Source organism: Haplochromis burtoni, unplaced genomic scaffold (assembly GCF_018398535.1).
Source record: "Haplochromis burtoni strain Fernald_Lab_line unplaced genomic scaffold, NCSU_Asbu1 Contig_347, whole genome shotgun sequence".
Classification (NCBI taxonomy): Eukaryota; Metazoa; Chordata; class Actinopteri; order Cichliformes; family Cichlidae; genus Haplochromis; species Haplochromis burtoni.
This window is the reverse complement of record NW_024582708.1, coordinates 164,683-178,938: the sequence shown is the minus strand read 5'-3', so window position 1 is coordinate 178,938 and position 14,256 is coordinate 164,683. Positions and strand designations below refer to the sequence as shown.

At 40.3% G+C, this 14,256-nt stretch overlaps 1 protein-coding gene across 2 annotated transcripts in view; it reads left to right on the top strand.

Moving 5' to 3' along the window:
- The window catches only part of ccdc71 (coiled-coil domain containing 71), a 24,099-nt gene extending 15,529 nt beyond the window's left edge, over positions 1-8,570 (top strand). For both annotated transcript variants that reach the window (XM_005942782.3, XM_005942783.3), the window contains one exon: positions 4,755-8,570. In XM_005942782.3, the coding sequence (XP_005942844.1) occupies positions 4,765-5,838 (1,074 nt within the window). In that variant the 5' untranslated portion in view covers positions 4,755-4,764 and the 3' untranslated portion in view covers positions 5,839-8,570. The remainder of the gene's footprint in view (positions 1-4,754) is intronic.
- The last annotated feature ends 5,686 nt before the right edge of the window (positions 8,571-14,256 follow it).

Below are 14,256 nucleotides of genomic sequence, written 5' to 3'. Positions count from 1 at the left end.
TGTATATATATATATTTATTTATTTATTTATTTAGGGTATATTTTGTCTCCGATGTAACTGATTTGGAAAATGCTTTGAAATATCAAGCTCTGCTTTATAACTTGACATCTTAATCTGTAAGTTCACTGTTCACTATTTTTCCACAAGAGATAACTGTTGGAATTGGTTTAAATACTAGTATTGGAGCAAAACATACGGGTGGGCACAATTTTGGTATTTTGAAGACAAAGCGCATCAAATGTCTGTCACAATTCTGTTTGAAACTTGGTGGCTCTCCATTCAAGTTAATGGTCTTTTTACTCTGCCAAAAATGAAACCTAAAGCCAGTTGTGGTTAAAAATGTCTGTTTAGCATTTGGGGGGGGGGGGGCCATTCTAGGTTAAAAAGACAAAGGGTTTTGTGTATGTGCGGCAGTGTTTGAGAGCACTCCCTCTGCCACGCATCATGTGATCATTAAAACGTCAGCTGAACACTCAAATCGTCTAGGTCCTCAGAGAAACAAAGTAAGTTTCAGGGGACTTGCAGCCAACTGAAGCATTTCAAGTCAATCGCTCTGGTGTTGAACCATTGAGATAGAACTGGAGAAAGTTACATAATACCGGAGTTTAAAGGCATTTTAGCACTTTTAGTAATGCACCCTGCAGTTTAAAAAAGAATGTGTTGTTTTTTTGTTTTTTTTTTATGTTTTGCTTTTTTTGTCAACTAATTTAAGAGTTTCTCGTGTAGTTAAAAACTTAAGTCATTGCAGTTGGTTGATGACCTTTGCTACATGTTGTTACTGTTTACTGTCTCTATAGAGATCGACAGACCACGTGACTTTCGAGCGTTGCATTGTAGGTACGAGTGGCAGGAAAATCAAAACACTGCATCAAGCGCTAGCATTTCCAGCACTGGTAACCATTAATTCTGCGGTTTTAATCCATACTTGCATTTTATTTGCCCCAGAAACAGTTATGTACAAAACGAAGGAGAACACGGCAGGTCCGTACAAAGACTTGACGAAAAGGCAAAAAAAAAAGGCAAGAGGAAAAAATCAAAGGAGTGAAACAGTTAGACCCATACGAGCATACCGAGTGGACTAAAGACGTGAATCACCAATGAAAGGCTCAGAAAATGAGACTAAGAACCCACGCTGAAAATTTAAAAAAGTCTTTGCAGATGTTTAAAATTTAGCAAAAACAGAAATACTGTATTTTCCATTGCCAGTGTTTTTTGCACCTATAAGTGTTATTAGTAACCTTTTAGAAAGTGTTGTTAGCATGCAACAGTTTGCATATCAAAGTACAGATAAGCTTAAGCAAAACTGAAGCTGATGTTAAGGTGAGGTTGATAAACACAGTTGGCAATTTGGTAGGACTTGTTTCAGTGAAACAAGGTCTTATGTGTTTAACCTAGATGAGTAACTACCATGTAGCAAGCAGTGGCAAGTCAGAGCTGTAGAGCTGACTATTAAAGAAAGAAAATGGGCTGGTGTTTCAGCATGCAGCAGTCATTATTCCAGTAGCCTTGTTAGACCACAGTTTGCAGTACCAAAACACATAAAATTGCTCTCAAGCTGATGGTAAATCACACACTTCTGGAATGTGGGTATAAATTTAGTCACTTGGAAGCAAATGGTTACAGAGGCTGACAGCCTTTAGCTGTGTTCTTTAAGGTTTTAATTACTAGGTGCCGATAAAAGCGACATAATTTGTGTTACTTCCACTGTATACCTACAAAAGAAGCTCAAACAGTATTTTGAATTATCGTGATAATTATTTTGAATTTTTAAATCCTATTCTTCTATTTTATCTACCTAACAAAGAAAGAAGGACAAAAGACAAATTGTAGAAGAGAATTGGAGATGAATAATAACTAATTAAAAAATGGAGAGTCACAGGACAGCCAGTAGCCTAGGCTTTGCAGTGTCATTGGGGGAGAATTCAGAGTTACCTGAACCAGTGCTAACTACATGCTTTATGGAAAGGGGAAGTTTTAAGCCTAATGTCTTCATGCTTGCTCAATCATCCAGGTAAGGATATATTTTAAAAAAAAGTTGAATCTGTTCATCTGGATGTAGTGTTTTCAGTGGAGAAGCATTTCGTCTCTCATCCAACTAACTTCTTCATTCTAGTAACTTGACTGAAGACAAAGTGACTCCCACTGAAAGAAGTGCTCTCTTGGGGTGATATGATACTATGAGGACTTTAAGATAAGATGGGACCTGATTATTCAAGACCTTGGATGAGTTAAGGATTTCTTGATTCTATTATGGATTTAACAGGGAGCCAATAAAGAGACGTCTGTATCGGAGAAATATTATCGCTTGATGGTCCCTCTCAGTACTCTTACTGCTGGCCAAGGTAATACCATCCAGAATAAGAATCGGACACAAACATTTTTGGCCAAGAATAATGACTTAAGTTTTTTGTGAATTTAAAAAAATAACTTGCATTAAAAATTTATAAGTCATCCAGGTTTTTATGTTTTAACGACATACTGGGAGTTTAACTAATTGGTGTGTGTCGTCTGGGTTCATGGATAGATAAAGCTGCAAGTCGTCTGCATAGTAATAAAATATATGCCATGCCTTCTGATAACACTGCCAAAGGGAAGTGTTACATCGATCCCGGTGAAGACCAGTGTGGAATTTAATTAGCCTTATGTATTTTAAAAAAGGAGAAAAAAAAAAGACTTATTTGAGATCATTAGATCAATATCATTCAAAACGGTGAAGTATCTTTAAATACCTACAGCACAGAGCGGAGTCCACTCTGAGGCTATGAAATCATTTAAGCTTCACTATGGTGAGATCTACTGCCACTGCACTGGATTAATATAAAGAGGTTGAGCATACGTAAGTTTGAAGCATTAATTAATAGTACGACGTCTTTGAGCAGTCTCAAAGGAATGGGGTCTAAAAGGCACGTCAATTGTTTGGAGGAAGTAATTGCTGAAGTAACTACTGAAGTTAACTCAAAGAGAAACCTACAGTTGTTATATTTATTTCAGTGTTGAATAAGTAAGACTTTTGCAGTGTAGTAGCAGTTCAGGGTTGAAATGGCACATTAGCATGAGAGAGCAGATGTTTCTCTGCTAGACAAATGTACTGCGCTGTTGAGAGCTGTTGCATGAAGAAAGAATGATTTCCTGTCTTAGTGGCAGCGGGAAGTGAAACCACTTTCTTTAACACTTCAAGCACTCACTCTTCATTAAACAAGTGTTCAATTCAATTTTATTTATATAAAATTATATCAAATCATGTTTTTAATCTTGTATCATAATTTTTGGTTGAAATGATTAAATTACACCACCTCAGCTGATAAACACATTTAAAGTTCTCAGTTTAAGGAGGCAGGTGGAAACTATTACATGGCATGACCCATATACACCATTTGGTCTCATTGCTATAGAATAGCAGTGTCTAGTTCTTTTCAGAAAACACAATGTACAAGTATAGCAGTATTTCTACAAACTGGGTGTGTTCACAGAAATATGTTGTTTCTGACTTTTTGCTATGTAGTGCTGCAGATAAATTGTTTGGCCATTTCACGTCTTGAAATATTGTAAACCTTTTATTTATTCATATTAGTTTTTTGTTTTGTTTTTTTGGGTTTTTTTTTTGTCTGTCTTTATGCCCTGGTTTCCAAAGTGCATAACGAGGCTTGATCTGAAGAGGTATAAAGGTGGTAAGGTGGCTCTGAAGGTTGATATTGTCTAATAACGAGCCAGCTCTCAATATTTGCTGTTCCAGCTGTATAGTGATGTCTGATTACACTGCTGCTGTCAGTAAACTGACTTCTCCCTCAAGCATTAATCTTCCTATTAAAAGTCTCCAGCCCATGTGTTTGCAGCTGCAGCAGTACATACTGATGTTAACATTTTATGTTCAGGCGCCTCTTATCAAAACATCTCACTGTGAGCTCAGCTGCAGGAGTCCGAAGGTCACAGCATCCAGGCCCAGGAGATAGCACAATGGTAGATGACTTCCCATGCATGGACAGTACAGAATCTAAAAAATGTACAGATGATAAAGATGATGCAGCATTTGCAGTTCTTGTAGTCAGTTTGCCCCAGTTTGAGACTGGGGGAAAAAACGGTGTGAGAACCAGCAAGATGAATTGTAAAGTGCCCAGGGTTGTTCTCGCTCCTCAAAATCAGGCAAATGCTGCAAAACTGATCAGACAGCATATGATCAGTTTTGCAAATGATGAATGAAGTCAAAATTATTTAACAAACCAAATTTGGCATTGTCCAAACTAACTGACCTAATTGTATTTACACAGACTTAGATTATTAATTCAGTGGTACTAGAAGTTCCCAAATTTCTTTAAACTCTTTTGCTGTCAGTGATAATGTTTATATGTAGCATCAACCTCTCACAATAAAATGGAGATGTCGAGATGTTGAAGATCTAAAATGTATGGTATAAATATTTATTTTAAAGCCTGACATTGCTTTATCATTAAATTACATGATGGCTAAATCTTCAATCTTTTAATGGTGCCAGTAATAAGTTTTACGGACCATTTATAGGGATTTAATGTAATTGTAATGGAAACACAGAGACAAGGGCATAATTTTAATTTTGGCAGTATTGTGCAGAGAAAAGAGAGCTCTACATGTTTGATGGGCAAGTTAACGTATATTTTCTGGTCAAAAATGATGTGGAGTAGGACTTGAGGCATTGATCTGTCTGTATCGGTTATAATTCTTGAATCATTGTTTTCCACAATTTGTTTTGATCAAATGTGGTAATTTTTTCTCCTGACAGAATTCAAGTCATGGCTTATGAGGCACAATGTTCCACGGTCGGCCGGCCATTGGTGTTTGCTAATGAAGAGCGGAGGGCTGTTCATTCCTGGTCCCGGATCTCATCAGCAGGACATAATGTCCTCCTAGATGCTTTGAAGATTCTCAGCCCAATGTCCCGTGACCTTTCAAGCACTGAGGAGCTTGTCACCTTCCTGCAGGAGCTAAGTGAGGAGGGTCACAAGCCCACCGTGCTTCGCAGCAAGGATGTGTATGACTACCGGTCGTGCACAAGCCAACCCCTGACTGAGGACATGCTGAGACCACCAAACAGGAATGTCAAACCCACAGCTAAGAGGCGGAGGAGAAGGCCTCTGACCAAGAAGAGGGAAGTTCACCCATCCTGGAACACCTCTGAGAGGAGCAACCCCAGGATTCAAGGCATTCGCCCTCCAGAACCATTGGTGGACCATCGCATTATCGTTTGTAGCAGGACACCCAGTCGGATTGTGGCAAATTCAAATGTGGACATGCAGCCGTGCCTCAGACTGACCAGTATTGAAGGTCTATCTGGCTTCCACACAGCCAGACTCCAAATCCACACTACTCCACACTCATCCTCTGAGGTGGCCTCTAGTGGCTTTTTACAGCAACAGTACCCGCCAGCGATTTCAGGAATACCTTCTCAGCCTTCTCAGAACGGTGGCGGGGCACCCACCAAAGCTGTGGCCTTGTTCAGCCAGAAGACTCTGTCCTGCCCTATCCGACTAGATGGTGCTCTAATTGGAGACTCTGCACCGGTTTTGTATGCTAATGGTCGGGCATTCCCACAGACTGACACAGAGCTGACCAGCAACGGCTGGAGGAGCAATGGTCTCCATAGAGACGTTCATGGCCCCAAGGATCTGAACAACCCAACCCGGCAGAGAAATAGTTGGAAGGACAAGAAAAGTTTTAGAGGGAAAGTGATAAAGGTAGATGACTCTCGGTCTGTGGAAGAGGCCTGCAGAAAAGCGCAGAAGATACTACAGGTCAACCTTTCCCCAGTGATTCAGATCCAACCTCTCAACCATGTGCTGAGAGGCTTCAGATACCAGAACAAGTGACAATTCCTGTTTCTTTTAGCAGATTTTAGTGTTTTACAGTAGCCTCCACCGGGAGGTATCCGGTGTTGAAGATTGACAAGATGTTGATCTGTTTGTGGAACTGCTGGTTCCTGATGGAGACATCTGGGATTTAAAGGCATTTGAAGTTAGGTGGTATTTTCCTAGCAGGCTGGGAAATGACTATTGGCCAAATGCTGGTACATTTTCACTGTTGATGTTTGTTTATGCTACGCAACACTTCAAGCAAACATCCTTCTTTGCTTTGAGTTGTTTGGGACATAAGTGAGCTTGTACCAGAATCAGCACCTTTAACGGTGTAGAGTATTTAAACTCATTTGAAGTAGAGCGCCATTTTTTTTTAAAATTTTTTTTTTAAATTTAAATATAAAGGTTGTTTCGTCTTTCTTTTTTGTTTCCAACTTGCTATGTCACTCTGCAACACCACTGGAAAGAAGGAAAAAAGTGAAGCTAGTGCTGAGATAACCACCGCTGTTTAATTTCTATAAATAAACTAAATTAAAGGAGGGGAATTGTATCTTCCTTCTGTGAAGTTTTTGTTTCTGCTGGAAATCAGGACGGTGTTCTGTGCATGAGTACAGCATTGAACCAAACATTTAAAACTAGAGACCATCACAAAGTGTTCCTTAGGTTTAGAGAATCAGTAAACAAAAATAAAATGACCATTAAATAATCTTTGTCTTAAAATGACAAAATATGAATTGGTTGAAGAAAATGAGTATGGAAGAGTTCTCAGGTCTTGTTATCAGTCTTTTTGAAGGTACCGGTTATGGTGATATCCAGCTTCAAAGTTTATTCTAACTTTGCATGGTTCACAGTTCAAAATAATAAAAATAATTGAGTTATTTATTACACTGAGCATTGTGCACTATCTGAAACCATCCAGTTTACCTAGATGGTTTGTAAGCCATCTTTCTTCTGATTGGCTGCCCTTCACATAGTTGGCAAAACTATTACCCACTTACATCTAACTTACTGTGATAAAGCCAGCCAAAGCTGGGTTGGAGATGGCCTTATAAGGACATCCTCTCTCACTTACATCACACAAAGCCAAGAGTAGAGTCATCTTGGTGCACTGGGATTAAAGGGATATATTTTTTTTTTTTTAAATGTTTGGTTAAATTGATCATGTAATGGTGTAAACCTATTATAGCAAATGAGGAAAAAGCATAATAATTCCACACAGATTTCTGATAGTAAAAAAATTCAAGCTTAAATCTCAATATTTTCTCATGTTTTCTAAATTTAAAACCCAGGTTATACAACTTGATTTATAATTTTTAATTAATAATTTCATTTCCTCTACTTAGTGCGTGGCTCTGGTTTATACCCATGAGTTAAAACTATTTCACATGAGGGGGAAAAAAAAAGAAAAAATATCCAATGCATGTACTCAGGATCAGCTGCTGCTCCAGTTTCCTGTTTTCCAGTACCTAACAGGCAGAAAACAGAGAGGAGTCCTGATGGAACACATTTGTTTGACTGAGTTGGAGACATTTGTGGTGGAATGTGTTTACTTGAGTGGCAGGGCAGTTTGTTTCCTGTCCAGTGTTACAGCAAGTTTGATCTACTACCAGAACTCATGTTCTGTATTTTGTTGAGCTGAATTTGCCCAATTGTTTTTTTGTTGTTGTTTTTTTTTTTTTTTAAACTTCCCAGCTTTGATTTGAGTGATGTCACCCACCTTCTGACTAAACAAAATGCACTTTGACAGTGTGCCAGTGCTTTACTGTCACCTGTTCCTGACATGGAAGTCTTTAATGGTCTTTTCCGCTGCTTCATTTAGAAGATATCTGAAAATCTGATTTCTTTTAACTCCACACTGGTTTCCTCTACAGGTGCTAATCTTCCAAAGGTGGTGCTGAACAAAAAGATTAGCGCAACATAGTTTCTCGTCTTCTTAGTCAACTTGATGCATTTAAGAGCAGGAACTTCATGTTGAGGGACTGATAGTTCGTCTGCCGGTTGGGATGAGCACGCCAAACCGCCTTTTGTGCTTTCTAAAGGGTTTCTACTGTGAGCAAGTAAGGAATCTGTTTTCATGTTAGTTGTGACAAACATCTGTATTTCCCTCCAGAAATCCACATTCCACTAGACAAATATTGTTGCGTGCCAACTTAAAAAAAAAAAAAAAAAAAATCAGTTTGATATACATAAAAGATCTTAAAGTCAGTCTCCATAGATTTTCTGAAGCTTTTAGTGAACGCAAGACCATTAAATGAAGCTCTAAATCCAGAAAATGTAACTTAAATTCCACTGTCTGCCTGTACAATCCCAAGAAAATAGACAAATTTAATCTCCAGCCCAGTAAATAATGCCTGTCTTTGGATTTCCAAAACACTGATGTTCAAATGCTGTTTTCTTATGTGGGATCTGTAGCAGAAAGAGCACATTAAATTTGATGATTGATCTAGCAATATGTAATTTAGGTTACAAAGTAAGATTGAGGAATTGGAAACATCCCCACGTTGTTTGAACTGAGACCACATCTGCTGTCTGGCGTCTGTCTTTGCAGATTACCCACATCTGTCCTGGTGAACTTTTTGTTCTGGGAGTCTGGTTTGTTGTACCCCCTCGCAATTGGTCTGTCTTGCTCATGCCCTTTTCTAGATCTGCTTTCTGTTAGTCTTGTTTGTGCAACACTTGTATAATATTGTATTTCCTACATGAACTTTGAAAAATGTTTTTGTTCAATAAAACTGATCTGAAATGTATCTGTACAGTCTTTTATCCACCTGTAGGTCCACTAACGCAGGTGCCCTATGATCAGACATTTCCTGTATATTTATCTAGTAACCCTAACTCAAATCCTGTGGTGTTAAAACATCTTGCTGTGAGGGGGGGGAAAAAAAAATCAAAACCTCTAATGGTTGAGCCACAACATTTAATTAACGATATCCATGTGTTTCTATGAATTTTTCCATTTTTCTGCTGCTTATGTGGGGTCAAGTTGTGGGTGCAGCGGTCTTAAGCAGACAAGCTCAGACATCGCTCTCCTCAGCCATCACCTCAAGGATATTGAGGCCTTCCCAGCTGAGGGAATCTCTCTCCAGCATGATCAAGCTCCTTACACTATCTCTAATTAAGAGCCAGGTAGATTTTTAGAGGAAAGTAATTTATGCTATCTCATTCATTTGGTCAGTAACTAGAACTTGCAGTCAGGATAGGAGGAAGGTGGAAATACTGACTGGCTGGTAAATCGACAGCTTCACCTAAACATTGGTGCAGCGTCAGAGTAAAGAAAATTCTGTACAGAACTGTTGTAAAAGTGATAGCTCAGTCTCCTGCTTCACTTTTCCTTCATTCATAATCAAGACCTCCAAATACTCAGAACTCGTCATCTGGGGAAGCAGCGCCTCCCTGATCTCAAGTGGGCTCTTCACCTTTTCTGGCCAATAATAATGGCCTTGAATTGGAGGTGCCAATTTTCTTTCCCACCGCTTGAAATTCTGCCTCAAAATTGTTGTCACCGCCGGAAGCCAACAGAAACAGATCATTGCAAAAAGCAAACCCAACACCATGAGGCCACCAAAGCAAAAAAAAAATTCTGCAATCTGGCTACATCTGGAAAATTTCCATAAATATTCTGAGCAGAACTGGTGACAAAGGACAACCATGGTGGAGTAAAACACCCACCGGAAATGGGTCGGTCATTAATGGCAATATGGACCAAGCTCTGCGTGTACAGGGATACATATAGGGTCTTGGGGTGAGCATACTAAACGGCATCCAGAGGATGGTCTGTTTATTCAACCTCATCTCTGGTGCTGGTGACCACCTCTTAATTTTAAATACATGTAGAAATTGAGGGTTCTTGGGAGGGGCCATGCTGACACTGCTGTTATAGGGCTGTTTTGGTTGACACATCTCTACAATGTTGTGTGGAGATCAGGGGCGGTACCTCTGGACTGGTAGACCGGGGTGGTGATTCCCATCTTTAAGAAAAGGGGCCGGAGGGTGTGTTCCAACTATAGGGGGATCACACTCCTCAGCCTCCCTGGGAAAGTCTATACCAGGGTGCTGGAAAGGAGAGTCCGTCTGTTAGTCAAACCTCGGATACAGGAGGAACAATGTGGTTTTTGTCTTGGTTCTGGAACACTGGACCAGCTCTTTATCTTCTCAAGGATACTTGAGGATGCATGGAAGTTTGCCCAACCAGTCTATATGTGTTATGTGGATTTAGAGAAGGCTTTTGACCGTGTCCCTCAGAGTGTCCTGTGGGAGGTGCTTTGGGAGTATGGGGTGTTTTACCCATTGCTACGGACCATTTGATCCTTAAACAACCGATGCGGATGGGCTCCACCAGGGCTGCCCTTTGTCACCAATTCTGTTTGTAATTCTTATAGACAGAATTTCTTGCGCCACTTGGCTCAGTCTTGGGTGATCTCAAAATCTCATCTCTGCTTTTCTCAGATGATGTGAGAAAAGCTTCATATCAGGATTCATCGGGTGATGGCCTCCAGCTCACACTAGAGCGGTTTGCAGCTGAGTGTGAAACGGTAGGAATGAGAATCAGCACCTCCAAATCTGAGTCCATGGTCCCCAGCCAGAAAACGGTGGAGTGCCCACTCCGGTCAAGGACTAATTCCTGCCCCAAGTGGAGGAATTTAGGTATCTCAGGGTCTGTTTCATGAGTGACTGAGGGAGCAGGAGATCAACAGACAGATTGGTGTTGCGGCTGCAATGATGCAGACGCTGTACAGGTCTGTCGTGGTGAAGATAGAGCTGAGTGTAAAAGTGAAGCTCTCAGTTCACTGGTTGATCTACGTTCCTACCCTCACCTATGGTCACGAGCTATGGGTAGTGACCGAAAGAATCAGATTGTGGATACAAGCAGCAGAAATGAGCTTCCTCCGAGGGGTGGCTGGCCTCTCCCTTAGAGATATAGGATGAGAAGTTTGCCCATCTGGGTGGGGCTCAGAATTAGAGCCTCTGCTATTCCACATTGAAAGGAGCCAGTTGAGGTGGTTTGACCATTTGATAATGATGCCTTCTGGCTGCCACCTGAGTGAGGTGTTCCGGGCATGTCCCACCAAGAGGAGGCCCCAGTGTAGACCCAGGACACACTAGAAAGATTGTATGTCTCGGCTAGCTTAGGAACGCCTTGGTGTTCCCCTGGACAAGCTGGAGGTGGCTGGGGAGAGGGAGGTCTGGGGATCTCTGCTTAGGCTGCTGCCCCCACGACTTGGCCCGATAATCGAAATAAGATGGATGGTTTATAGATGGATGGATGTTGACATTGTTTTCATGTACCATTGGGATCCAGTTTGACCATCTCTTGCAAGCAAGAATAGATATGATTATTAAGGTTAAATGTACAGTACCTTGGCAAAAATATTCGCTCATGCATCCAAATCATTAAATTCAAGTGTTCCAACCACTTCCATCAGCACAAGTGTATCAAGCACCTAGTATGCAGAGTACATCTGCAAACATCTGTGAAAGAATGGGTTGCTCTCAAGAGCTCAATGAATTTCAGCATGGTACTGAGATAGACTGCCACCTGTGCAGCATGTCCAGTTGTGAAATGTCCTCACTACTAAATGCTCCACCGTCAACCAATAGTGGTGTAAGAACAAAGTGGAAGTGATTGAGAATAAAGCAATTTAGCCACGAAATGGTAGGCCATGTAAAACCACAGAGTGGATCAACTTCATGTGGCCTTCAGATTAGATCAAGAGGTCTAACCCAGTCTGTAGAGCGCTTTAGATTGTACAGCAGAGGAAATGTGTTATCTGGAATGACAAATCATGTTTTTCCATCTGGGTTTGGCAGTTGGCAGGAGAAAAGTACTTGTTAACTGTATTGTCCTAATGTAAAGTTTAGTGGAGTGAATTTATGGTATGGGGTTGTTTTACAGTAGTAGTAAAGTGAAAGGAATTCTTAATGCTTGAGCATACCGAGACATTTTGGACAATTTCATGCTCCCAGTTTGGGGACAGCCCCTTCCAGTTCCAACATGACAGCGCACCAGTGCACAAAGCAAGGCCCATAAAGATAAGGATGAGTGAGTTTGGTGTGGAAGAACTTTCCTGACCTCACCAGACCTTTGGGATGAATTAGAGCAGAAACTGCGAGACAGGCCTTCTCATACAGCATCAGTGTCTGACCTCACAAATGTACTTCTGGAAGAATGGTCACAAAAACCCATGAACACATAAATGCACCCCTAAACCTTTTACAAACTGAGCCACGAAATGGAAAGCCTTCACTGGAAAGTTGAAGTTGTTATAGCTGCAAAGGGTGGACTGACATTATATTAAACTCTATGGATTAAGAATGGAATGTCACTCAAGTTTATATTAGGGAATACTTTTGGCAATATAATGAACACTGACCTCATTAATTAAACTTTGGCCAAGTTTAATATGAGCATAGACCAATGTAACTACACACACCCACAGGAAAATTAGTAAAACCATAAAAGATTTTTCTTTTTTAAAAAGAAGCTGGTCAATAAGGTATATGGGTGGGTTTTTACCTTTTTCAGGGCCCAACAGAAAGCACAAAGCATGAACTCCATGGGGGCTTACAGGTGGAGCAGCATCCGATTTCTCAGACTCCCAGAGGATGAAGTCTCCACTCCTCGGGAACAATCACAGATTTCAATGCTGTGAGCTGCTTTGAAACAGCAGGTAAAGTGATCAATGGACTCCTACTGTTTTTAAAACAGACTGAAGATAACACTGTTTAAAAAAACAAAACAGAAAAAAACCACACAATCTTATCAAAAACTAACAGACAGAATTTGTTCTTCCATCTAAATAAACAAGCCACCTAATCAAAACACCTTTTAAACTAAAGATTTGTTTGAAGAAAATTTTCGCTTATATAGGTTAATGAGATATGAAAAGCTTGCTCTATTCAAATATGTAAATTCAGGTTTTGACCGTTTGAAAGGAAAATGATCCAAGTTACTTTTGTCCTCAGTGATGTACCCCATTGTTTTGTGACATTGTGCCTTAAAGTCTCAACTGGAATATTTCAGCCACACCCATCTTTGTTTACTTTCCTTCCTTGGGTCAAAGATTATCTGAGCATTAGGGTTAGTAGTTGATTGACGTATTCGTGCTGCAAACACAGTAAGAACGTCAGCAATCACAGGCTGTTGGACTGAGTGTGGCTGGTTGCAAATTTTTAACTACCCAACCTGAACAGTTGGGTTGGTTTACACCATACAGCTGCTTCCCTTCACCATTTGAAATAATGCAGGATTGAAACACTCAAATTGCTCATCTTAAACTCATCGTAGTAACTATGTCCATATTTTATACTCAATACCAAAATCAGAAAAAAATACCCAATGCTCAATTGCACTTTCATTGGGTTTTGAATGAAGTTTAGGACTGAACATGTCACCCATTTTCTAAGTAAACACATTTTTAAAGTTGCTATTGATGAAAATTTCACACCAGATTCTATTAACAAATTTTGTACTCTTCATCAAATCAGCAAAGAAACACAAAAAAGAAGGTCAGACACCAACTGGGAAGAATCCGAAGGACAAACGGAACAATTGTCATCCCTTGTGTAGTAGGTTTATCAGAGAAACTCAGGAGAGTCTTTTCCAAGCATGACATCCCATTGTACCTCAGACCCAACCATACACAAAAAACTGGATCATCCTAAAGACAAAACTCTCAATCACAAACTTAACAGCTTAGTTTATGCTGTACAGTGCAGCAAGTAATGCTTAGACGTCTACATTGGAGAGACCAAACACTTCATAAATGCATGGCACAACATAGAAAAGCGATCTCGATAGGTCAAGACTCAGGTGTACATCTGCATCAAAAGGACAATGGCATCCTCGAAAGAGTGAGCAAATATTCACATTTTGGACCAAGAAGACTGTTGGTTTAAAAAAAAGGAGTGAAAGAATCTATGTCCACTGTGAACAACCATCCTTGAACAGAGATGGTGGCTTATGACACCAACTGTCTGCCATCTATAATCCAGTTGTGAAATCCCTTCCCAGACACCTTAATGCCTACTCACGCCTGGGGTCATTTGATCCCAGTAAGTCACATATAATAGGGTGGGGCAAGGGCTCACAATGGGTTCACCTGAAACCTTGGCTGATTGTGCCCACATCCGTTTTCACACTTTGGCGTTAGTTTAGGCAGAGGATCAACAGAGGTCCACGACCCTCTTAGGGACGCTCTGGGACTCTCCACCAATTGCTCTTGGAATTGAAGAAACTTCTTGGATGAGAGGTGAAACGTCTTCAAGAAACTTAAAGAGGTCCAGATGCTTTTCAAGCTCTTTAGACAATTTATGGAATCCATATATGCAAAGAAATCAAACCATAGAAGCCCATAAATTATGTGTAACAATGAGAAATGACACAGGGAAAAAGGAAAAAGTATTAAACACATCAAGGCTGTCATTCCATACAAT